Source organism: Diabrotica undecimpunctata, chromosome 8 (genome assembly GCF_040954645.1).
Source record: "Diabrotica undecimpunctata isolate CICGRU chromosome 8, icDiaUnde3, whole genome shotgun sequence".
NCBI lineage: Eukaryota > Metazoa > Arthropoda > Insecta > Coleoptera > Chrysomelidae > Diabrotica > Diabrotica undecimpunctata.
Window position 1 is genome coordinate 105,574,983 of NC_092810.1, and position 25,739 is coordinate 105,600,721.

Here is a 25,739-nt window from a genome sequence, read left to right on the forward strand (position 1 = left end):
AGTTAAGAATTCTCCATTTTCATCTACATGGACTAATGCATGAGGTAATCTAACTTTTTCTATTTCTTGAGCTGATAATATGGCATCTGTATTTGATAAGTTGCATTTTAGTCTGCATATTTGTTCGGTCCGGCTGTCAATGGTAATTCTGTTTTTTCCTTTTATTCGTTTTCTCTCTGGTCTTTCAAGATTTTTGTCTTGATCTCGATTGTTTACGATAGTATATTTTTCATTTATAGGGTTTTGATATTTTAAATTTGATTCCTGTTTAGAATCTGATTTAATTTTTATTTTAGGTTCGTTTTGTGTTGTTTCTGTAGGGTGTGTCGGTGTTTTGTCTTTAGGAGGTGTGTTTGTCTCGTGCCCTACTTTGTGAAGGGTGACAGTTTTAAAATTTGTATGCAACTGTCGGGATTTGAGATCTATTACGCATTCATAATGATCTAGAAAGTCTAGGCCTATTATGCCATCGAAATCAATGTCTAAATTGAAAATAAAGACTTTGTGAGGATTATTGTCAGTGAAGGGAATCAGGACAGATTCTGTTATTAACAATTTTTGATCGGTTATACCTTGAATAGTAACGTTTTCAGGAAATCTATTATGATAATTGCGTGCTGTGTTTTCTTTGAAAACAGTGATTCCAGCACCTGTGTCGATTAAAAGTTTAAAAGTGTTGGTAGCATCATTAATGTAATATAAATTTTTGGAACTCATTGTATGAAATGGGGTTACATGAATGTCTGTTCGGGAAAATTGAGATTCGGATGAAAGTTGTCCAAGTTGAGTGCTTGGATTTGTTCTTGGATATTCGTAATATCCGTTGAGGGGTTCGTATGATTGGGAGGATGATTTTGATTCTGAAGTGAAAGAAAATCCTGATAATTTTGTGTGTTATTGGTTTCGTAAAAGTTATCAGTTTGCGGATTATTTTCTGTATAATAATCCGTTTCATAGTTTTCATAGTTATCGGTATTATAATAATTATCTGTATAGTAATCGTCTGTATAAAAGTCAGTCGTCATTTCATCAGGGTATTCGTTTAAAACATGTGCTCTTTGGAAGTTTGGGTTTCTTTGAATAACAGATGGACGATTTTGATTTTGATTTTGAGATGAAAAGGAAGGTCTCTGTTGGTTGAAATTTGGATTGTTGGACGAATATTGATTCCTATTAGGGTTCTGATTGTTTTGATAGTTGTTAGGTCCATTAATATATTGGTTTTGGTAACCGTGTGGCCTAGAAAAAGTTTGGTTTGGCTGTACGAAACGTGAAGAGCGGCATTCACTATTTAGATGACCAATGCGGCCACAATTTGTACATTTTGTAAACTGAGATGAGGGTCTTCTCATTGGTTGAGAGGATTTAGGAATAGTTGATCTAGAATTAGATTTTTGTTCTTCAAAATATGACAATTGAAGTTCGCGTCTAATACGATTGCTTGCTTCAATGAGATCTTTTGGATTACTAGCCCTAATAATTTGTCCTAGACGAGGTTCTAAACCGGTTAAAAGTGTGTTTAGGGCCATAGTATCGATTAAGTCACATTGGGCAGTTTTTTGATCTGGGGATAAATTTGCTACTTGGATCGAGGCGTGCATTTTTGCATTCAGAACTTGTAAACGGTTAAAGAAAGTTAGAGGAGATTCGTTAGATAGTTGTCTTAGTCTTTGTAAGTCTTGTATTAAGGAGGTCAGGTCTCTACTGTCTCCGAAATGTAGATTTAGTAATTGTTTTATTTCTGTATAAGAAATTGGTTTTCTAGAATTAATAAGCTGTGCAGCTTTACCTTTGAGTTTATTTTTTACGTGAATCGTTAATAGAACGCGCTGATCGCCTGTGGCCATTTTAAAAGCACAGTCGCACGCATCTAAAAATGTAGAAAGAGAAATCGGATCGCCTTCAAATTCTGGGATAATAGAAAATATTTCCGAAAGCTTGTATGGTTCGATTTCTTGTTGAGTCTGGGAACGTGTCTCAGGCATTTTTCGAGATATTTTTAAACGAAAATGAAAAATAGAAGTATGGAGAAATATAAAATATATCAGTATATTAGGGAGAAAAAAAAAATGTGGTGGTATATAAAGGGCAAAATGTATCAATATAAAAATATCAAATAATATATCAATAAAAATGTATCAAATATACCAAATAAAAATATTGCAAGAGAAAATATACCAAAAATATAGCAAGTAAAAAATATGTCAATAAAATATCAGTATAAAATAGTATGAAAGAAATATGTCAATATCAATAATTTCAAATATTAGATAATCAACTTGTATTTTTTTATGTATCTTGATTAATTGACTTGCAGTATAGTCAATTTCGTAAATTATTATAACAAATTATTAACGAGATGATTCAAAATCCACTTACATAAAGAAGAACATCGGGACGCCTTGTTCTCTCTGCTCAGCTACCAGGGGCTTCACTAGGTGTTCCTTCCGTAGATCACAGGAGTGAGGTTGTTCGGAGATGCTTTCTTCTTTAAGGGTTGTCTTGTTCTCTCTGCTCGGCTACCAGGGGCTTCACTAGGTGTTCCTTCCGTAGGTCACAGGAGTGAGGACTTCCGTAGATTCTTTGTTCCGTTAAGGGATGAGAATCCGCCGCTGCCAGTGAGTATACACGTGTTCTAGCAACGTTAACCGGATCCTACTGACTTTGCGCCAATTGTTAGATCACTAATCACTTATTTGACTTTTTAAAAAAGAACTTTATTTGTTACAAATTAAATATTAAATAATAGTACAAAATTAAATTAATTTAAAATGACTAAAAACTGGACTGGTCGAAGTTGCAGCTAAAAGTGGTTCCGGCATCTGAGAATGGTAATTTATATGTTTGGTATGAAGTGCTGAATTGCTGTTCCCATGAATATTGGCCAACGGTTCGTACAAAGTTCTAATGCGTGCTCAGCGGTTTCTATGGGAATGGGATGATGAAATCTGAAGTCGGCGAACTTAAGCTAGTTCAAGGTTAATATTTTCTCATATAACATATATATATATATATATATATATATATATATATATATATATACATATTTATATACATATATATGTATATAATACTCATATGCTTATGAAACGCACCTGGCGGATCATAAGGGCCTTCACATTTTACTCTTTTTCAACTTGTCTTGAGTGAAATGTCTTTAATCTTTCCTATCAGCCTCTCTTGGCTAACTCTTGTTTTTTCCGACCCCGAATGGCGATTAGGTTTCCGAAGGCAGACGGGTCACTATATTTCCTTCTACTACAACTCTAAAACTCGCCAACACGCTTGGCCAGCGCGGCGTTTCAAGGCCAAATTTCCCCTCATGATGGATACATCAAGTGTACGGCCCTCAGTCCCCGGCGGTTCCAATTTCCCTGACCAAGGTGGCGGTCAGAATAGTGTTGGAGCAGAGGGTGCTAAGAATCACCGGAAGAGATCAGGCCACCAAAACAAACGACAAATGCATATATGTGCCTACAATGTACAAACTTTATCAACAGAAGCATCAATGATAGAACTGGAGAATGAACTACAACACATAAAATGGGATATAATCGGTATAAGTGAAGTTCGACGTCGAAAAGAAGATCAAATAATACTTAAGTCTGGAAATATGTTCCATTTCAGAGGAAACGAAGATTCATCTGTTGGAGGAGTGGGTTTTTTAATCCATAAAAAATGGGTACCAAACATAATCACAATAAAAAGTATATGTACCAGAGTCATTTATCTTATTTTTAAATTAAACCCAAGATACAAACTTAAAATTATACAGGCTTACGCACCAACTACGAGTCACCCGGATGAGGAAGTTGACCAATTTTATGAAGATATCAGAGCAGCTATACAAACTTCAAAAACACATTACACATTGATAATTGGAGATTTTAACGCCAAATTGGGATTCAAACAAGATGATGCAGAATCTGCTATGGGAAACTTTGGATTTGGTGAGAGAAATGAGAGAAGTAACAGGCTTCTTGACTTCTTACATCAGGAAAATCTCTTTGTGATGAACTCATTCTTCGGAAAGAAACCCCAACGTAAGTGGACATGGAAGAGTCCGAACCAAAGAACAAAAAATGAGATTGATTTCATAATATCAAATCGGAAAGATATTGTTCAGGATGTAACAGTATTGAATAAATTTTCAACAGGGAGCGACCATAGACTAGTTAGAGCAAAAACCACTTTTAACACTGAAGTTGAAAGAACAAAAATGATCCTCAAAAAGAAAAGTGGAAGGTGGCTGTTCCCAGAAGATATAACACTTTACGAAGAAAATATTAAGACTAGTTTGGATACACACGACTTAGAGAATATCAGCATCAATGAAATGAACAATAATATTACTCAAATATTGAAAGAAGCTGAAAAGAAATACTGTCCTCGTCCTGAAAATAATAACAAAAAATTAAGCCACAACACAAAACATCTTCTAGAGGAAAGAAGAAAACTTAGGGAAAATCAGGATCATAACCAAAATGAACTAAGAATTTTGAATAAGACAATTAAAAAGGAAGTTAGAAAAGATCTGAGACGATACAATACGATGGAAATAACTAGAGTAATAGAAGAAAACAAAAGCTTGAAAGTACTCAGACAGAGCATGTCCATTGGAAGAAAAAACGTCCACAAATTAAGAAATGAACAGGGGCAAATCATTGAGGATAGAATTCAAATTATGAATACGATAGAGAGTTTTTATAGACAACTATACAAAGAACAGCAATGTAACCGGAGTGGATCATTACCAAAGATAATCAATCAGGGATCTGAAATTTTACCGGACGTAACACCCAATGAAGTTCGAAGGTCAGTGCAAGAAATGAAAAACAATAAGTCCCCCGGAGGCGATGAAATAGTGGCAGATGCCTTGAAGGTGGCTGGAAAAAGATTATGGCAGGTCCTTGCCAAACTATTCACTAGATGTTTGCAGGAAGCAATAACACCAACCCAGTGGTATAACGCAGAAATTATCATACTTCATAAAAAAGGGGATGCTACCGACCTCAGGAATTACAGGCCCATAAGTTTACTTTCACATATTTATAAACTATTTACAAAAATAATTACGAAACGCCTAGAAAATAAATTGGAATTTTATCAGCCCATAGAACAGGCGGGTTTTAGAAAAGGCTATGGAACAAACGATCACCTACTGGTAATAAAAAATCTTATAGAAAAATGCACTGAATATAATAAACCACTAGCTTTAATATTTGTCGACTATGAAAAGGCATTCGACACCGTAAATCAACAAAAAATGTTGGAAGCCTTGACAGAATGCCGAATTGACTATCGGTATATAAATATAATTAAACATATATACCAAAACGCAACAGCCAGTGTTAGAGTGGGTGATCGTCAAACCCAGAAATTCCCGATACAACGTGGAGTACGCCAGGGGGACACCATATCGCCGAAACTGTTCACTACGCTTTTGGAATATATATGTAAAAGGGCAAAACTGACCGACAAGGGCATAAACATAAACGGAGAAAAGCTTAGCCATCTAAGGTTTGCAGATGATATTGTACTAATAGCTGATAGGATAGATGAGGCCAAAGAACTTTTAAATCAGCTCTACCTTTCCTCGCTAGAAGGGGGATTGAAAATAAATATATCTAAAACCCAGATGATGACAAATCTTGTAGTCAGCGAAGATATATGCGTAGGAACAAGATCCATAGACCAGGTAATGGCCTATAAATACCTAGGTCATGAGATTCGCATAGGAAAAGATAACCAAACCGTTGAGCTTCTCCGTCGTATAAGACTGACTTGGGCAGCCTTCGGCAAGCTGAACCATATTTTCAAATCGTCTGATATACCAATATGCCTTAAAAGAAAAACGTTTAATCAGTGTGTTTTGCCAGTGTTAACTTACGGTGCCGAAACGTTGACCATGACAAGGAGAACAGTTCAAAAGATCCGTGTGTGTCAAAGGGCGATGGAGCGTGCTATGTTGGGCGTTTCACTACGAGACAAGATCCCAAATCGCCAGCTACGACAAAGAACAGGAGTGGCTGATGCAGTAGAGAGAGTAGCAACACTGAAATGGAACTGGGCAGGTCACGTGGCTCGAATGACAGATAATAGATGGACAAAGCGGATACTGGAATGGAGACCAAGAGATGATGCCTACCGAAGCAGAGGTCGTCCACCAACACGTTGGACTGACGATCTAAAACGTTGTCATAGGAATTGGATGCAAGAGGCACAAGATCGAAATAGATGGAAAATTATGAGGGAGATCTATGTCCAGCAGTGGATAAGCGAAGATTGAATGATGATGATGATATACATATATATACATATATATACATATATATATATATATATATATATATATATATATATATATATATATATATATATATATATATATATATATATATATATATATATATACAAATTACAAAAGTCTTACCTTTTTCATGCCTCTTATTAGCCTCCAATTCTGCCCAATAAATCATAAAAAAATTCGCTAACTTCTATCCATGGTTTTTATGGTGCATTTTTGTCACTGTATTCTTTTTCACTTTTATTCCAAAGTGGAATTCTTCTGAATGCAAGTAATAAATTTATCGGTGTCAAACATTTTAACTCTACCACTACAGCTGCGTTTGAACCGTACAGTCTGACAGATTTCATAAGAATGCTTAGGTCGTTGATGCATTTCGATCTTCCGCTCTAGCCATTTTGCCGCAGCTAGTTGCAGCGATGCCCGGTAGATGCGGAAAGAATTCATAGTGTTTTGTATAAAACTTAATGAGGTCGCTGGTTAAATGATATTCGATAAATAATAATAACGAAAAAATGATATGATTTGTTTGTAAATCAATTAGCGAAAAATAGCAAATATAACTGTCAATAAATTAGGAAATTAACTGGTCTTACTCATTATTGATGTTTGTACAAAGAAAGACTTACCTTTTGAAATATTGGAATCGTAGCCAAGGAAATCTCGTTGGTACGTCGGGACGTCCGCCGACGCGGCTCTATGGCACGAGAGCCAACAAACTTGGTGCGTTTCGTTCGCTGTCTTGTCTTGAGATGAGACTTGAGACGGTCAGAAACCACCCTCTCTTCGAGGTGGTCAATCAATCTATTGTATTGTTAATTGTGACCGTAATACGAACCGTACACTTGTGTGTATTGGCGACACAAGACAAAAGAGAAGTCAAATTCTCCGCACTCAAACATAATAGATGAGACAACCAGATTTTATAGGAAGCAATATATTTTACGAAAGTCGTTAGAATACATAGCATTGAATTAGACCACATTACAGTACCGTAACAGAAAAATATTAATAGTAAAAATATGAAAAGAAATAGTACATACTTTCCCAAACATTCTCCCGCGCCAAAAACGAATGTTTTTAAGAACAGCTGAAAATATAAGTGTAAAGAATAGACATGAAAGATCGATATACTAATAAAGAACTAAGTAAGAATAACATATGAATTGACAAATAAGCGGCGGTCATATTTTGACCACAGAACATTGTTGGATGTCATCTGACACTGTGCTCAGATTAACAACGCGTACAATGCCCTCAATTAGAAAAGAATAGCGTCGAATCAGTAGAATTTTTCGACCGACTAAACTAGAAAGACTGTGTCATACACAATACCGGTGGCCCATTTTCCTATAAGAATTCCGTGGGGTGCGAAAAGACAAGAAGAAGAATAGCGTCGAAATCTCGGCGTAATGATATTTCGACGAGCTCCACGGTAGGAAAATGCCAGTTTGGTGAAAATTGTAATAATTGTGCCAGTGATAAAACACGACTAACACAATCAGAGAGGTGTTGATTAGAAGGCATTTGATGCCGAGTAGAGTGTGGTATCAGTTCTTGTATGTGTTTAATACGATTGCCAATTTGGGGTAGAAAAATTAGCTCAAGAGAGCGCAATCGTCGATATCGGAATCGAAATATCGGAAGATCGGACGAACAACCCTTTGACAAAAGTGACTAGATCAGCCAGCAATATGGCTGCCAGGAGTTCCAATCTTGTCGAGACAGAGCGAGCATGAAAATTGGACTAGACTCGTTGACAAAAGTGACTAGATCCGTCAGCAGTATAGCTGCCAAGAGCTCCGATCTCGCGATAGATGTTCCTGTATAAAAATAACACCAGAAATGTAACACATACAAGTACAGAGGTCAGATGTATCTGTTCAGATGTTTCATCATCCCAGGATACATTGAAGTACCACAACGATTTTAGAACACATTTGACTTGTAAAAAGACATGGAAAATGAATAAAAACAAGAGGATAGCAACAAAAATACGACTGATTTACAAACGAATGGCCCGCTTTGTGAAAGGTTTGTCAAAGGGACAAGAAGAATGAGAAAAGAAATCAGTCGTAGGATTCCATTTTAGGCCCAGTACCGTAAAAATGAAAGGTTCCTCTTTGCCAACGAACAACATGTCAAAATGCGTAAGCCAAAGCCTGAAAATAATTAGAGATGGTTACTGACGTTGTCGATTTGTCTAGCGTAAAACCATCGAGCTTTAAAAGCTAAGCGAGTGCTCACTGCAGAAGGTGAGTAGTATCAAAGAGAATCACATGTAGCGTGATTCTGACATAGTCGTGAGTTGTCGTCATCTGGTCAAACTGCAGCGTTTCCACCGCATCCGGCCAAAACGAATAATGTGACACTACAGTCTCTGGAGGTATTCAGAAATACGTTCTGAGTAAAATCCTTAAGATCAGTATTATTTCAAATAGGCAAACGCTAGGTTTTGAAGATAAAACCTTTCGAACTAGCGTTGACCGAGATAATTGATTAAAGGTAATTGACAATACAAAAACAAAAGACACGTGGCGACCGCAGGTAGATAGAATCTTGGTATTGCAAATACCCTCAGGGAACGGCACTGGATGGTTAGCCAATTACAGCAATTAAAGATTCTTTTTGATCAAATAAAGGGGCATTTCGTCAAATTTGGACTATCCAACAAAATATGGAGAATGTCATAAACAATAAATTATACATTAACACAACTTGTTATGCCCCTGAAGATGCTCTAGGAGCAAAAGTAGTTGGGAATGATTTAATAAATAAACTGTGCTCGATATCTGCCTTTTATTTAATAAAAATTCATTTATTCGAGCATTCAACCTTATATCATTTTAATTAAATATTCAATACGGTGCTCTTTGGGCGACATGTAATCCCAATCACAATAAAAGAACTTTGTGGTAACAGAAACAACGGCAAGACAACGAGGCAGACAGAATTGACATCAAAGTCTTCAATAATAAGGGATAATTTAAATTCGAGGGACAATAATTACAAGATAGATAGATACTGCTGTTTGCATTTATGATTGTCATATGAAATGCATTTTTTGCGGGCTTCTTCAAGAGAATTATTTTAAAAATGAGAAACATATTCACAACAGGGATCATATGTACCTGTATAAATTTTTTTAGGTCAATTTAATCCACTCTGTAATTTAGAGATATGTAAAAAAGAGATTATTTAAATTATTTGGTACTCTTTGATGATATTGGTAGTAATTTTTATTGTGTTTTTGTAAAGTGGAGGGTGATTAACTAAAATTTCTTCGAAACGATAATTTAGAAAATATCTGGGTTTGTCTTTGGTATGAGAAGCAATATAAGTAATTCAATCTTTCTGGCTGGGTAGTCCCTGGTCTTGCCACTGATTTGTAAATAAGTAGTATAGTATTGATATATAGGACTGTGATTTATCATGGGGAAGGGGATTTTATTATTTCTGAAGAGGAGGTCCGGAATTTAGAGTTACAACTTTCAAGAATCTCTAGTGTTATAAGATTCTGGATAATATTCTGTGAATGTACTTTGAAAAACTGGGAGAAACTTATCGCTAGCAACCAATTACGCATACGAAATACTTAAGAACTGCCTTTATAAATCTAGATTAACTTCCCCTAGGAAACATCGAAGATTATACTAAGGTTATTCTGAATGTGCCGTTGGCAATGCAAAGTGCGAAATTGGTGAGGATGCAATCATTTTGGGCTTCTATATTGTATTTCACTATATTTTATGTAGATTATAGTTCTAGTGTAATCTGGTTCTAAAATAGAAAACATTAAACAAAAAAAATCATTCAACTATCAATAAAATTTATTTAAACAAATTTAATTTTACAATAAATTAAAAATTAAACAAATATCACAAATTTGTATAGGAATATCTCTGATATGAAAATAATGTTAAATATTTTCTCTTCGTTCAGTTCCTCGCTATAAACAAGGAATTTAACATTCTTATATTGCCAAGTTAATAGAATTTATGTAATTTATAACAATAAATATTCTACTTGAAAAATTAACAATTGATTTCATAGATCCTAACAAAAGTATATATATTTATAATGGACCACACTGTTAATATGGGTATTACGATATCAAAATAGACTGTTTGGTCTTTTGTGTCTACGACAAACTAGTATTAAATAGTAAATAACTGTAGTTTGGAAGTTAGTTAATTAGTGTAACTTTTTTTTTTTAATTTTTTAGTGTAGTTTTAGTGAAGTAGGTGAAATAAAGCAAAAGGTAGACTACCAAAATAAATACTGACACTCATTCATATGGCAAGAAGAGATGGATCTAAAAAACAAGAAAAGGTAAGTAGAAGAAGAGACCTTCTCTATCCCCAAAAGGAGCTATGGATGGATAAAGAACAGTAGAGATTAGAAGTCGGAAAACAGAGAGAAAGTGAGCTAAAAAAGTAGAACAATAGTAATATTTTCGTACGTTTGTAGTTTCGTAAAGAAAGCGTAACCTAAACTGAACTTACAGTGAAGTCTTTAAATGACTACACACGTCGGACGTGTTTTTAAGAGATAGGTTGGGACATTTTACGTCCTAAATAAATTTATGGGGAATATTGGAAGACTCAGGGCAAGTATGAGAAAACTGTAAGGTTTTGCATTCCATACAAGAGTGTGGGTGCCACCGATCAATCTGATGAGTGTCATCGACCAATATGAATGTGCCACCGAATAATATGTAAGTTGAGGAACGTACTAACAATTAGAGATGAAAAGATACAAAAAAATGACTATAAAAGTGAGAAAGTCATAGATGAGCAGCAAAAGAGACTGAAAAGAGCGGCAGCATGATTGGGCTTGACGACGTATTATAACCGAACTCATTCCTGAGAATCATCAGGTAAACGATCATCCAATTAGATGAAATTACTGTTTTGGTACCGAAGACTAATAAGTGTCATTGCCAATTACAGTACGATAGAAAGGGGATACAATAAAGCATACTGTGTGTACGAGGTTACATAAAAATAAAATCATAATTTTGAGATAGCTTTGGTGGATCACAATAACGATGATTGACTACAGTAAATTAATCAAAAGAGATTTCAGAAGATCATTTCACTAGAAATGGAAAGCCTTAAAAATAAAAAAAAATATATTTTTTATACGAGCAATATAGCGAAATAACTCTAGCACAAAACACTAAACTGCAGAGATTACGTTGGCAGGACATGTGGTCCGCATGCATGACCAGAAAATTACTAAATGCAAGAATGCAGGGAAAAAGACCTGTTGGAAGACCTAAAAAGAGATGGGAAGACGAAGTCGATGAGGATGCCAGGAACTGATTGGGAACGCGTTCATGGAAAAGAACAGCGGTAAATCGAAATGATTGGAGAAGCCTGTTGAAGGAGGCCAAGGCCCGATTTGGGCTATAGTGCCATGGGATGGATGGATATTTTCTTGCCAATTTCTGATGTTCTACTATTTTATTTGAAATTATTATACTTTTTGGGGTTTTCCAACAATTTTCTAATTCTTTTTTATCTTCAAAAGTCCAAAAAATTCGAATTTTTAGCCATGATTAACGCTCCTATAATTTACAAAACTGTGTCTCTTTAATTAAGTTAAACTTAATCAAATTAAGTACTAACTTTTTAGTACTAAAAAATAATAAAACTTTTGTCAAAGTTATATCCATTGGGTATATTTTTAGATAACAATCCAAACAGTAGTTTAAAAAATATTTTAGAAGTCTATTCTGATATAGTTTGTTCAATAATATTAGTGACGACAATAATGCTAAAGGTTTAAAAGATTATGTCAGAATGCTGCTAGTCATATATATCTCTTAATATCTACATCAACGTGAAATATATACTCTACAATTTATAACTATCACATCTTCACTTTCGACGTATCTAGAAGAACAAAAAAGAGCTGATATTTACAACTATATACACAACACGTCTAAATGATTATCACGTCAGCGTAAAAAATCTTAAGAGAAACGAAAAAGATTTACATGCATTAAAAAATATAAATACTGGTTTACCAAGGAATATTTTTAGGTCACAAAGTTTTAACGGATAATTGCAATAATTCTGTAGCTATTGTTTTATATGTATAAAGTTGGTCCCTTGAATCTGGCAAAAACATAAAATTTGTTCTTTAGAGATCATTTTCGCGTTATTTAAATTTTCAATCCATTTTTTTTTCTTGAATTAAATGAAAAGTATCATTTTGTAACGTCTAAATTGACATTTTATTATTTGACATATACTAATTTTTAAATTCACTTTAGTGTTTTGATTTTATTAGTATAAATATGAATGGTGACCCTTGTGCAAAGATCCAGTGGATTAACTATACAAAATATTATAGAATTTAAAAGTTTGCATTTACCCATAAACTAATTTTAAAAATGCAGATTCCATTTTGTATTGACTAAAACGAATTTTCACGTGAATATTATCGAGGAAATTATCCCTACTCTGTTCTTTATTACTCGTATTACCAAAGAGTTTTGATACAGCAATTTATTCTTTCGTAAAGATAGTTTGATGCCAAAAACGCATTAGGGCGGTTCTTCATAATTTATGATCAGAGGAAGACATGTGTAATGACGAAAAAACTAAGGACAGAGATAAAAGGACGTAGAAATATACACAGCTCAGACCAAAACGGCGTTAGAAAGTTTCTTCGGTACTTAGAGTACAAGAAAGTATCAACAAGGACTTGTATATTCTAAAAATGTAAAATATAAAAATAGATTTTTGTATATTTAAGCATTTGGTGATCAACTGACTGTTAATAAATTTTAAAGATGAAAGATATGACATATTAGTTGTAAAGGAGGAGATGGAAAGAAAAATATATACTTTACATGCAATCATTGAAAATATATTTTTTACGCAATTATTGTTTTTCCACTGTGTTTACAGGTTATTTCTTGGTTTTTAGTTATGTTTTCAAAACCTATACCTGTAAAATATAAAAAAAATAGAGATTTGAGATATGATGTTGGAGACGAATATTTGAATATCTACAGAAAGTAAATACATCAATTCTGGAATAGGTGAAAAATCGTCCTCTAGCTTCGTTGTAAGGATATTAACTTTCTTTGGTGAGATCAGTCGCTAATATAGTATCGTAGGAAATAAAGGAAAGGATAAATCTAAAAAATATGAAGAATCAAAAAATGATAAAAACATTAAAAAATAAAGAGAAAAGGATAATCTTAACTGATTAAAAATGAAAATGAAATGAAAAGTTATCACGGGAAATAACACTTTTCTAAACTTTAAAAGAAGGATGGGCGAGGAAAGTATAAAAAAAAATCGAGAAAAATAAACATCTGTCAATATAACTGGTGTCAAACTCTTCGTTGAAAATTTATCAATAAATAAAGTAATTGAGTAAAACAGTTCTTGTGTGCAAAAAGCACTTACTGAAAAAAATGAAAGAAACTGCTTTATAAGTTATGACTATTAATTAACGAGAATGGCTTTGTTATAAAGAGAAATACGGATACGTCTTTCAAATGCACTAATTTTCGCTTCTATAAATACATCTGCAGTACTGATGGCAGAATGATCTGTAATGCTGATGATAATTCAGCTGAGTCTGACGATAACTCAGATCAGGGCATTCTCCTACGCAAGTTAAGCCGTTGATCTAATACTTTTAAATTTAACTCACAAAATATATAAATATAATTTTTGACTGATACTGTAGATATTAAATCTGGAATCTGATATTAAATTATTTTGCCTTCCTAGTAATTCCTTGGACCTAAAAAATTATTTTATTGTGAATAATCACTACTTTAGATATTGATATTAACAAAGTTTGAATAATTTGCTAGCATGTTATTAGTCACAGTGATAAACATAGAATCTATGGAAATATGACAAAGTTCATTACAAAAATCTCATTTCTAGCTAAATTAACCTAAATAGACTATTGCGTTAAGTACATTAATAATATACAAATGCTACATACAATACATTTTCATTCTATTATACCAGCTATTAATAACACGATTACCACAAAAATTACATCTTCTAAGCCAAGTATAAGGAATAGGTGAAAAGTTTTTAGTTTCGACAATAGATGGCTTTGTTTAGAATAATATCGAGGTCATTTGAATATTTTGGTATGCTATGGCAAAATTAAATATACTTTTATATAATTATTTAGTCTAGACATTTTGTATTCTTCTTAAAAATTAAGAACACTGAATATTCTTCCGTCATGAAATTGATTATCAATAGTAAAAAATTATCATTGGAATTAACAATGGTTAAAGCTGATCCAAATGAGGGACGACCAAACAACACTATCGAGGAAAATATGGAGCAGATAGTAGTAACCTACTGAGCATCTCATAACAATTTACTCTGATATTGGAAAGGGCTGCTTGTATATTAGACAACAAGAAAGTGAACACTATAATATACATTATATATAATGAATTTGATGCAGTAGCAGACTTAATATTAAAAAGAAAAGATGATATATATGTCGTTGTCAGATATTTGTAGCTTAAAAACATTTTGGTCCAAATGTGGAGAAAATAGCACTGATCAATGTTTTTTTTATTTTGGACACATAATCTTTTTGTTGAATAAAACAAGAAACTAAGTAATCAACTAAGTAAATCTAAATTGTAACTACTATGTCGAAAACTTTTCATCTTGCCCTTTTTTATAAATTTAAAGTCTACATATTATTTTAGAATTTTTCATATATTTAGGTCCCTTATTTTATTAGTGCTTGCTGACTTTTGTGACAACTTAAATTGATCTGGTTTTTACCAACCATTTCTTTTCTTTTGTAAATTATTGATGTTCTTATTTAATAAAACATTGATGCAAGAAAAATGAACAAAGTATTGTCACAGAGATGTACTTTTTATCCATAATGTTTATTAATCAAGTGAAGAGTACCTAAATAGCTTGTTGTAAAATAGTCATAAGGATAAGCTGTAGCCTTTCTGCATAACTACATATCGATATCTTATGTACTTTGAGTAGTAGATGTTAGGTAAATGCCTAGTTACTACGTAAAATCAACTTTATTGTGTTTACATAGTCGCTTATTATAATCGCGATGTCTCACGCGAGTAGCGAGCATATTAGAAAAAAATTTCGAGAAAAACTTATGAGAATTACTGGAAAATTGCACATATTTGTATATGTATAATAACAAACTATATCACGAATTGAAAAAAAAAACAAAATAGTAGAATGCAAATGAATATTTACAGGACATCATATTAGAAGATGAGATAAATGTTACGCCTCCAATAAAGGCAGAAATATACCTTCAGGTTTATATTGAACTTGCATAGATAAATGGAATTATATGAAAAAAATTATAAAACTGCTATGATATGATATACATACCATGTAGAAAGGACACTAATCTACGCAACTAAAACTACATAGGTCCGTAAAAACCACATAAAGATAGCGAGACATTTCTTTTCCAGGAAGTAAGTAAAGACGACTAACTTATGTTGAGAGATTAGTCAAATTGGAGAGAATGTTGTGAGATCAAAAAATTGACAAAATGATGAACAATAGAAAAATCAACTAAATCATAGGACAGGCATGTTTAACGGACTAAAGAGTTTTCAAAAAGGTGGTACGAAAGTTCAGATGACGAAATGTACCAGAATCTAATTAAAAATTTTCGTTGTCGACATTGGTTGAGCAACTTAATAATATAGACGATTTACAAATCCGTTACTAATGATATACAAATTATCCTGATAATCATGAAACTTAACCTTTTGTTGAAAGACGGAGGCTATAGGAATGTAGAAAAAAGAAAAATTTTGATAAAGCTCATCTCTACAATATATCATCGTAAACAGACAAAATACAAACAAATATTATACAACTTTTCTAACTTATAGTATCTCCAATAAAATTGTCAAATTCTAATACAAAAAGTGGTATTCACCAAAAAATAAGCAAATTTAAGCACTTATTTATTATAAACAACTTGATTTCATCTTGTGGTAATTTGTTACTACTAATATATTTATACATAAATAAACAGTAACAATCTAAAGCTTTTCAAGCGATGGTAGATTCAAAATTTCTGGAATCTCTATCTCTTCTAAACAAATAACCGATGCATTGAAAACGAATCGAACTGGAAACTTGTACTTCACGTCCATTAGTAATATCTGAAACAAATAGTAAGTTTGTTTAAAAGCTTTAAGAAAAAATTTATATTAAGCATAAATAAAACTTCGTTATTACAGGCTATGTTTGTCTGTCCGTCCTTCCTTCTGTCCAGTCTTAGATTTAAAGCACTGTAATAAACATAGTCTACAAGCCCATGGGAGATTTTTACTGGATTATTCGACCCAGCATGAATCACATACAAAACAATACTACAATATATAATAACAATTATAAAAACTATGCCGTCAATTCTTATCGGTAAATGTGAGTTACAGGTAAGATAAGCTTCCCATTCAAGGGGGTAAGATTTTTTTGGCCAAACATTTTTGTACGCATTTGGCATTTATAACTTATAGATGATAGAAAAATAATGACCTGCTATCTAATGCCGTACAAAAATATTGGTACAGTTCCCGTCATATAAAACTGGTACACTTTTTTTGTCCAATGTAAACCTGTGTTCAGACTTGACACAATGGTTCGTGAATCGATTCGTTGTTGTCATCATAGATAACGGAATTGCACTAAATCTAAATAAAAAAAAAACGTTCAAAAATGTTTAAAGTTTTTATATAGGTATTATTTTTATCATTAACAACAAAAAACCGTATCTAATAAATTTAACAGGGCACAGGGAACATTGGAATGCATCTACTGTAATTTTATAATGTGTCTGTCGCACAGCCCTCCTTTTAGCTGATTTATATATTTATATACAATATATGTATATACAATATTTTCGTTGAACTGGCAACGTTGTCCTAGAAATTAGAATGACATATGTGACAAGATCAACCTACACAACTTGAAAAACACGATTTTCGGTTATAAAAGTTGTGCCAGTTTTTTCTGACGTGAACGGTACCAGAAGTAGGGAAAATTTTTTATTTTTGGAAAACTTTGTCCTAGTACAAGATCCCACTGCAGGATCACTACGTTCATAAGGTAGTTCATCAAATTCATATTTTTACATACATTTAAAATTAGGAAAATACATTGATAACAGGCTGTCAAAAAGTGGCCGCACATATTTTTAAGTCAATTAATAGTAATTAGTTTTTGACAGATATTTTATTTCGTTCATTTACTTTTTAAATAAAATACGCTGTTCATGACGTATATATATGTTTTTGTATAACGAAAATTAGGGTTGCCAGCTGTTTAAAACGCGAGGTATCAAAGATATCATAGATAGAAAATAAAATTGAGTTATATATATATACAGTAGACTTCCTCTATAACGAGAACTGAAATGACAGACTAATTACCTCGTTATAAGCCGATCTCGTTATATCAGACAATCATAATACCGTGCGTACATATGAATCTGTAGTTTTCTAAACCATTAACTTTCTATAGTGAAGCCATTCGGAGCAATATAAGATGCTAATAAATATTGTTTGAATGACGTTTTTGAAAAAAAGTTATTTACTTTTATTGTCAATGAAATATATTAAAACATAAAAGAGTTGTTTACTTTTATCAATGATATACGTTAAAACAAAAAAGCTGTACTTATATTTTTTTCCAACTACATAATGTATAAACCGTATTTTCAAGGATAACATAAACTATTGCTTCTACAATTTTAAGAACTCTGTCATTTTTAACTGCTTTAAATGGTCCAGTATCATTCCATCATATATTTTCTAAAGATGTGAAACAGTTGTATTTATTCATTGTAAAGAAGTTTATTGAGGGGCTGTTTGAAAAGGTATTTATTTATAGCCACAACCGGACTAAAAACGTAAAAAACACGTTTTTGGATCTTATTTTCTCTCGTTATAACCAAATTTGCCTCGCTATAGACGGTTAAAAATTAATAGAAATTTCACGGGACATCTAATGTATCTCGTTATAAGTGAAACCTCGTAATAACCGTGTTCGTTATAGAGGGAGTATACTGTATATATATATATATATATATATATATATATATATATATATATATATGTATATATTTATATATATATTAAAATCCAACATAACTGACACTTTAAAACAGTAGCGTTGCGCGGTAGCTGTCAATAATTTTATCGTTGATACCTAGCGTTTTTAACAGCTGGCAACCCTAATTTTCAATCATTTTTTCTCAGGAAAACTTATGTCATCATATTAAGAAAAAATTAGTTTAAATTTGATAAAAAAAAATATGCATATACGTCATGAGCAGCGTATTTTTTTAAAAAAATAAATGAACGAAATAAAATTTTTGGTCAGAAATTAATTACAGTAATTTGACCCAGTAGGTCAAACTACTGTAATACAAAAAGTTTTGAACTGGTATATAGATTAATTTTTTTGCAACGCCGTCTATTTTGGCTGGAATAGAGGTGAGAAATCTAAGGCGAATCCCTTTGTGTACCGATAGGAATTGGCAGTACAGTTTCTAAAGTTATTGTTACATACTGTAGTATTGATTTACATGTGATTCATGATGGTTCAAATGAACCATTAAAAATGTCCCATGGGCTTGTAGTCTAATACAGAAAAACTGAAGATGGATTCTGATTCAGCACTTAAAGTTAGTACAGCAAAAATTGTCAAGATGGACATACCTTTAGAATTTGAGAAAATTGATAAAAACGGTACAAGTTGTAAACAGATATAGATAAACTTATTTTGACAACGGATTTGTGATCAGCATGGAAAATACTTCCATAATCATGTCCGGTCTTAAATATTTTTCACTTGGTTTATTGTTTATCTTATCCATAAAAGCTCGAGACTCGCCTTTTTTATAAAGTAAAATCCTTTCCTTGCAACAAATGATCAATTTGATTTCGATCCAAAACTTTGTTGGCAAAATAAATATAGCACAGAAAAATGATTTTCGCACTGATAAACATTTTCTACCGAAAATTGTTGATAGGTTATGTTTTGAAACCGATAGCGTTGTTTATTATTCTCAACCAAACTTTAAACGTTAACTGGAGAGGTGGGTCATATTGACCCAGGCAGGTAACAAACTTGTACTGACAAGTTATTTATTCAGGCACCACTTCGCCCCTACCAGTACCTTCCTAACATTAGATTTTTTTTCTAATTTTCTCAGTACCTTCTCAGAAGTTTCTTAGTACCGTCACGTGGGATGTAGCTCCATACCTCTGATAACAGTTATTTTTTTACCAGACAGTATGTAACAAGAATAGCTGGTTTTTGGCATCATGGACGTATTTTAAAACCAACGGATCCGGAACTTAAGGAGATATTGAGTAAAGAACTGATGGACACTGGTGCTGAGGACAGTGCAAGTAAAATGTTCCAGATGAGGAGTGGATTCTCAGCTAAGATGAAATTAACTCTGAGCAATTTGCTGATGAAGAACGTGACCAAAGTTGATCTGATGACGATATACATTAGAGCGAAGATGAAGCGAGTGATGTTGAACCAACTGAATATTTTGCAGATTTAGTTATTCAGTCAGGATATTTTCATAGAAAAAATCGTTAAAAATAGTCTTAAAAAGCTACAGCTGCTAATGTTAGAACACGAGCTTCTTTGTTATGCATTTACCGGGAGCATGTAATGAGACGAGTACTTGGGAGATGCAGATGGTCACTTAGAGGTGTGGAGACTATTATTTTCAGATACATTTATTGCAAACATTATGACATAAACCAACTAATAGCTACATTTATACAGAAGTAAATGGAAAGATCCGAACAGACCCAAATAGCTTATGTCGATAAACTGAATGTATCAGCCATCATGGTGATAATAATAGTTAGCTCAGATAACATTTTCAACTAGAGAATCATCATCATCATCACGTAGCGCTACAACCCTGGGTGGGTCTTGGCTGACTGTACAACTTTTTTCCAATTTGTTCGGTCTTCCATCAACCTAGGGTCAAATGGAATGTTCAACTAGAGAATGATTTATAACAAAATTTTTGACTAACCATGGGCTCTTCATTATCTCTATTATTATTCGAATTCGAACAAGACATTGTATAAAAATATGACCAAAACCCACGGTATCATGGAGATATGTGGATTATGTGTTATCCATTTGGCCCCATGGACCAGCATTACTGAATAAATTTTTGATAGACTTCAACAGGTAAAAAAAATCAAATAAATTTACCATGGAAAAAGAAAAAACAACTCACTAACTTTCCTATGTGTGTTGGGAGGATAGAGGATATGCAACCAAAGTCTATAGAAAATTAATCCACAACAACACATATCAATTAAACCACAACATAAATATTAAAAACGAAATTATCAAATGATTAGATGATAGAGCCCAAAAAATGATTATCTCTCGTCATTTATAAATAAAGATTTTCACAAGATTGAAGAAAGGAAACAACAACAAAAGCAATCCAGAAATGCTCACAAGGCGGGATTCGAAGATGAAAATAATACCTTATGCAAACGACTTATCAGAAAAATTAAAAAGAAAACAACATTTAAAATAACAAATACACTGAAATTTATTATGTTCAACTTATAAAATACTTTGTGAATGCCACAATTTTTAGGCAGGAGAAACCACAACACCACTAAGCAAGAGAAGCTGACTGCAAAGAGAAAAAATCAAAGAAGCAGTCCTCATCTTACTTAATGAAGAAAAATATATAGCAAACCCATCAACAGAATGTAGCAGAGTCTAGTTGGCAATACTAAAAGAAACAGTCAGCAACAATATTATACCAATATTAATAAATTAAAATAAGGAAAGAGATAATAATCTTTACAAATACACATAAATCAGAATTTGATATTAATCCGAGGGTACATCCCCCTTAGAATTTCAACTAAAAAAACGGCTATTTGCCTAAAAGATCAAGACCAAGAAAGTCACCTGTCAAACTGACTAAAACAAAGCGTCAATTAATAAGCAACTATAGGTTAAAATAACTCATTGTTTGATATTTTTGTTTGAGAACGATTTTCGAATTTTTGAGTTGTTGATCAAAACGTCAAGACAAATGTAAAAGTTAATTTTTATTACTAATAATAATTGTATTTTAGTCTCAAATACATAATATATTTTACATGTGCATCAGTGGTAACGTGGCCAAAGATGTAGTTCTATCCTCAAACTAGACAAGGTGTAATGCCTTGGAATCACACGGGTTCTGAAGAGCACATCAATGACCATATGATACCCAGATTTAGGCCCAAAGTATCTTTCCAAGTAAATATTTAATCACGAAAGGAATGAGGGAGAGGTAACGCATGACGAAGACTGCCCTTACCTGGTACACATATGGGTTTAAAACTGCAGAAGGATCGGGTGCAGGAATGTTTAGTAGTGGTGAAAATTTAAACATTTCTATTTCGCTAGGAGAATATGCCTCTGTATTTCAGGCAGAGATTTTTGTAATCTTCACTATACAAGGGAAATTATCATTAGGACTGCAGATTAATAGCAGCGGATCAATATATGCACAGAGAACCAAGCAGTCATAAAGGCTCTTAAAAGCGCCAAGATGTACTCTAGGCTAGTGTGAAAATTCTGAGGCAAACTCGACAGACTGGCGGAACATGCCAGTGTCAGACTGGTATAGGTTCTAGGTCACTGGGTTTTACATAATAATAAAAAAGCTGATCAACTTGATAAAAAAGGATCAGCTCCAAAAAAGCCGAAAATATACCCTGTCAAGCACAAGTAAAAATATGTAAAGCTCTTTTATCAAGACTTAAAATGCACACAGCTGAGAACGTAACAAAATCAACCATATATTGCATGACTGCGAGGCTTTGAATCGCACGCAAAAAACACTTTTTGGAGACTTTTAAGTAACTCCAGAAACATATGGTACCCTCTACTAGACAGGGTTGTGCTACAATTCTGGAATTGGTATCATTACTAAATGAAAGATCTAAACTAAGCCAACTGGCTACAGCAATAGAACCGGTTTATAAAAGACGGCTTAAAAAACTAATTAGCAAAGCAAATGTCTACATATAAAGAAGAATGTGTTTAATTTTTTTTCTTGGTATGTTAGTCAAGCTTTTAATAACTTCCTTCCTGGTTTTTGGGTAAAATATAGGACATTTTATAATTACATTTGTTCTCGAATGCTGTAATAGCACCACACCATCACTCGATATAGATATTAATAGAATTCGTCTACTTACTTGTGCACCACTATCTGGTCTCTCTTGCAATTTAGCTTGCACTTGTTTGATAAAGGCTGCTGGCACTCGTTGTTCAAACTCGTCAACTGGTGTGTATAAATTTAAAATCTTACAAATTTGAGGAGCCGTTAGGACACTGCACATTTCACAAACACTAGCTACGTCTTCTTCTGATTTTCGAGCTTGCAATAAATGGGCAGCCTGGATGATAGGCTGAAGAGTTGATTGAATGGCAGGTTCCTGTACAAAAAAGTACATTAGTTTAATATACCTATCAATGAATTATTTTGTATTATTTGTATATGCAGCAATTATAATAATTAGAAGAATTTCTTATCAAACTTAAGAATTGATAAAAAACACTTACGTCGAAATTTTTCTCTCTCGTCCACATTTCAAAGTGCGACAAGTTATGTCTTATTTGGAGTCCTTTGGACCAATGGCACAGTTCTTTTCTTAGAAGTAAATTATTAAGGCTGGTGGCACACAAGAAGTAAAATATTTGCTTAAATATTTGGGATATAACTTCAGGGTCCACTCCGTAATACATCAAAATCTGTAATTAAAATAAAATGGATTTTTTGAATATATTATACAGGGTGTTTCAAAAAGGTATGTCATAAATTAAATCACGCATTCCGGGGACAAAAATAAATTGATTGAATCCAACTTACCTTAGTACAAAAGTGTACACAAAAAAAGTTACAGCCCTTTGAAGTTACAAAATAAAATTTTTTTTGCCAAACTTTTGACTACGTTCAAATCAAATGAATTTTGTGGTATCATTAGTTTAACACATTATTTTTAAAACTTTTTGCCTCTCACCACTTTTTCGAAAAACTAGTTTTTTCCTAGTTGGCCATAAAATTACAATTAGTTTCTACGGATATAATAATTACAAACAGTTCCATCAATAATAGTCAATAATTTGAAGCTATCATTTATTGTGTGAATGAGATTAATATTAAAAATTTTGATATTACAATAGCCTACACATTTCAGGAAATGGCAGATATGCATTTAACTTTGGGTGAGTTGGATCAGATTAAATTATGATTTCAATAAACTATAGGGAATATCGTAGGTGAAAGTCAAGGAAATAGTGCAGCAGCCGTAAGGCGTTATGCAGTAAAATACCCCAATCGAAATACACCCGATAGACGATTATTTTTGACCATTGATCGTGGATTACGGGAAACGGGTACATTCCAACTGCAAGTTGCTGACAATAGTGGTCGTCCAATAATGGATGCAACTGATGAAGACATTTTAGAAATCATTGAAAAGAAGTCCCTGGAACAAGTCCAAGAGTAATAACCGCTCAACTAAATATTCCTCCCCTAAGGGTTTGGAGGCGTTTGAAGGATCAGGTGCTTAAACCCTATCACTTAACAACGGTTCAAGAGTTATTAGTTCAAGATTATCCTAAAAGGATTGGATTTTGCGATTGATTGCTAATGAAAAATACTCGAAATGTTAATTTTATTAGAAATATTTTGTTTACCGACGAGGCTACCTTCAGTAGAAATGGAATAACAAACCATCATAACGAGCACATTTGGGCCGACGAAAATCCTCACGCCAAAAAAAACGACTCATCACCAAAGGACTTTCAAAGTTAATGTTTGGGCGGGAATTGTGGATAACAATCTAATAGGCCCAGTATTTTTTCCAAACAATTTAAATGATGATAATTATTTGCAGTTTTTGGCAAACGATTTACAATAGTATTTAGAAGAAGTGAATATTGCAATAAGGCAAAATATATGGTTTCTACAAGATGGTGCTCCACCGCATTACAGTAATGAAGTCCGGGAATACCGTTGCAGGCAGTATCCTGGTCGGTGGATTGGAAGGGGTCGTAACGCACCTATTTCTTGGCCACCCAGAAGTCCAGGTCTTAACCCAATGGACTTTTACTTTTGGGGGTTTATGGAAGAGAAAGTGTATTCTGTAACAATAGAGGACGAACAACAATTGTGGGTTAAAATAATTGAAGCTGCAAATCAATTTCGTCAGAAAAATATGATTTTTCAGCGCATTCGGTTTTCCCTATTAAAACGATACCGAATGTGTATTGAAGAAAATGGGGGTCATTTTGAACATTTATTGTAATATTATATTTATAGAGGTTATAGACATTTTTTGTACTTGTTAATTCATTTAAGCTTTAAGCCATTTATTTAGTTGCACGTAATTTTTTAAAGGTTAATGAAGAGGGCCGTAACTCAATAAAAACTGTTTTTTAAAAAAAGTGATAAGACAAAAAAATTTTAAAAATAATGTGTTAAACTAATGATGCCGAGAAGACCGACAAATGACAACATATACCTATATCATTAGAAACCTAATAGAAAGAAGTATAGATACGGGGGGAAAAACTAGTATTAACATTCATAGACCTAAGAGCAGCATTTGACACGATAGAAAGAAATATTATAGGGAAATGCTTGAGGAAAATAAACGTACTTACCTAGTGCATTGGTAAAAATTATAGAAAGTACTAACAAAGGGGTAAAAGGAAGGGTAAAAATAACAGGGATCGGAAGCATTTAATTGGAAGAGGTATTAAACAAGGAGATAGTCTCAGCCCTTTGCTATTCATAATAGTAATGAACGAATTGATAAGAAACACTAGAGTCAGAACCAATCAACTACAGAAAATAATAGGTTACCGCAGATTACAACCGGTAACAATAGAGTCCTTAATGTATGCAGACGACATAGTACTAATAGCAGATTCGGAGAATAAAATGCAGAAACTAATGGATATATGGGTAGAACAAATAGAAGAACTAAAAATAGAGATAAACGAGGAAAAAAGTAAGATAATGATAATCAGCGGCAAAAGAGATAAGGAAGATAATCAAATAAAGATAAAATGTAAAAACTCAGAATTGGAAATAGTAACAACTTACGAATACCTGGGAAGGATAAAAACTAATGACGGAATAATAAACTGGGAAATAACAAATAGAGCAAAGAAATCAAACAAATTATATTATGCGTTAGCCCCAATAATGGGAAAAAGAAAACTTGCACGAGAAACAAAAATAAAAATATATAACACAATAGTGATCCCGACTGTGCTCTATGCAAGTGAAAACTGGACAATTCTGGAAAAACATAAGAGCAGGATAAACGCAATGGAGATGA

At 33.0% G+C, this 25,739-nt stretch overlaps 1 protein-coding gene across 4 annotated transcripts in view; it reads right to left on the reverse strand.

Annotated features, from left to right (window-relative positions):
* Positions 1–15,106: 15,106 nt before the first annotated feature.
* didum (dilute class unconventional myosin) overlaps positions 15,107–25,739 on the reverse strand; it is a 162,624-nt gene continuing 151,991 nt past the window's right edge. For all 4 annotated transcript variants that reach the window (XM_072540690.1, XM_072540691.1, XM_072540689.1 and 1 more), the window contains exons 19-21: positions 22,951–23,139; positions 22,584–22,823; positions 15,107–16,487 (exon numbers count right to left, since the gene is read on the reverse strand). In XM_072540690.1, coding sequence (XP_072396791.1) covers positions 16,365–16,487; positions 22,584–22,823; positions 22,951–23,139 — 552 coding nt within the window. In that variant the 3' untranslated portion in view covers positions 15,107–16,364. The remainder of the gene's footprint in view (positions 16,488–22,583; positions 22,824–22,950; positions 23,140–25,739) is intronic.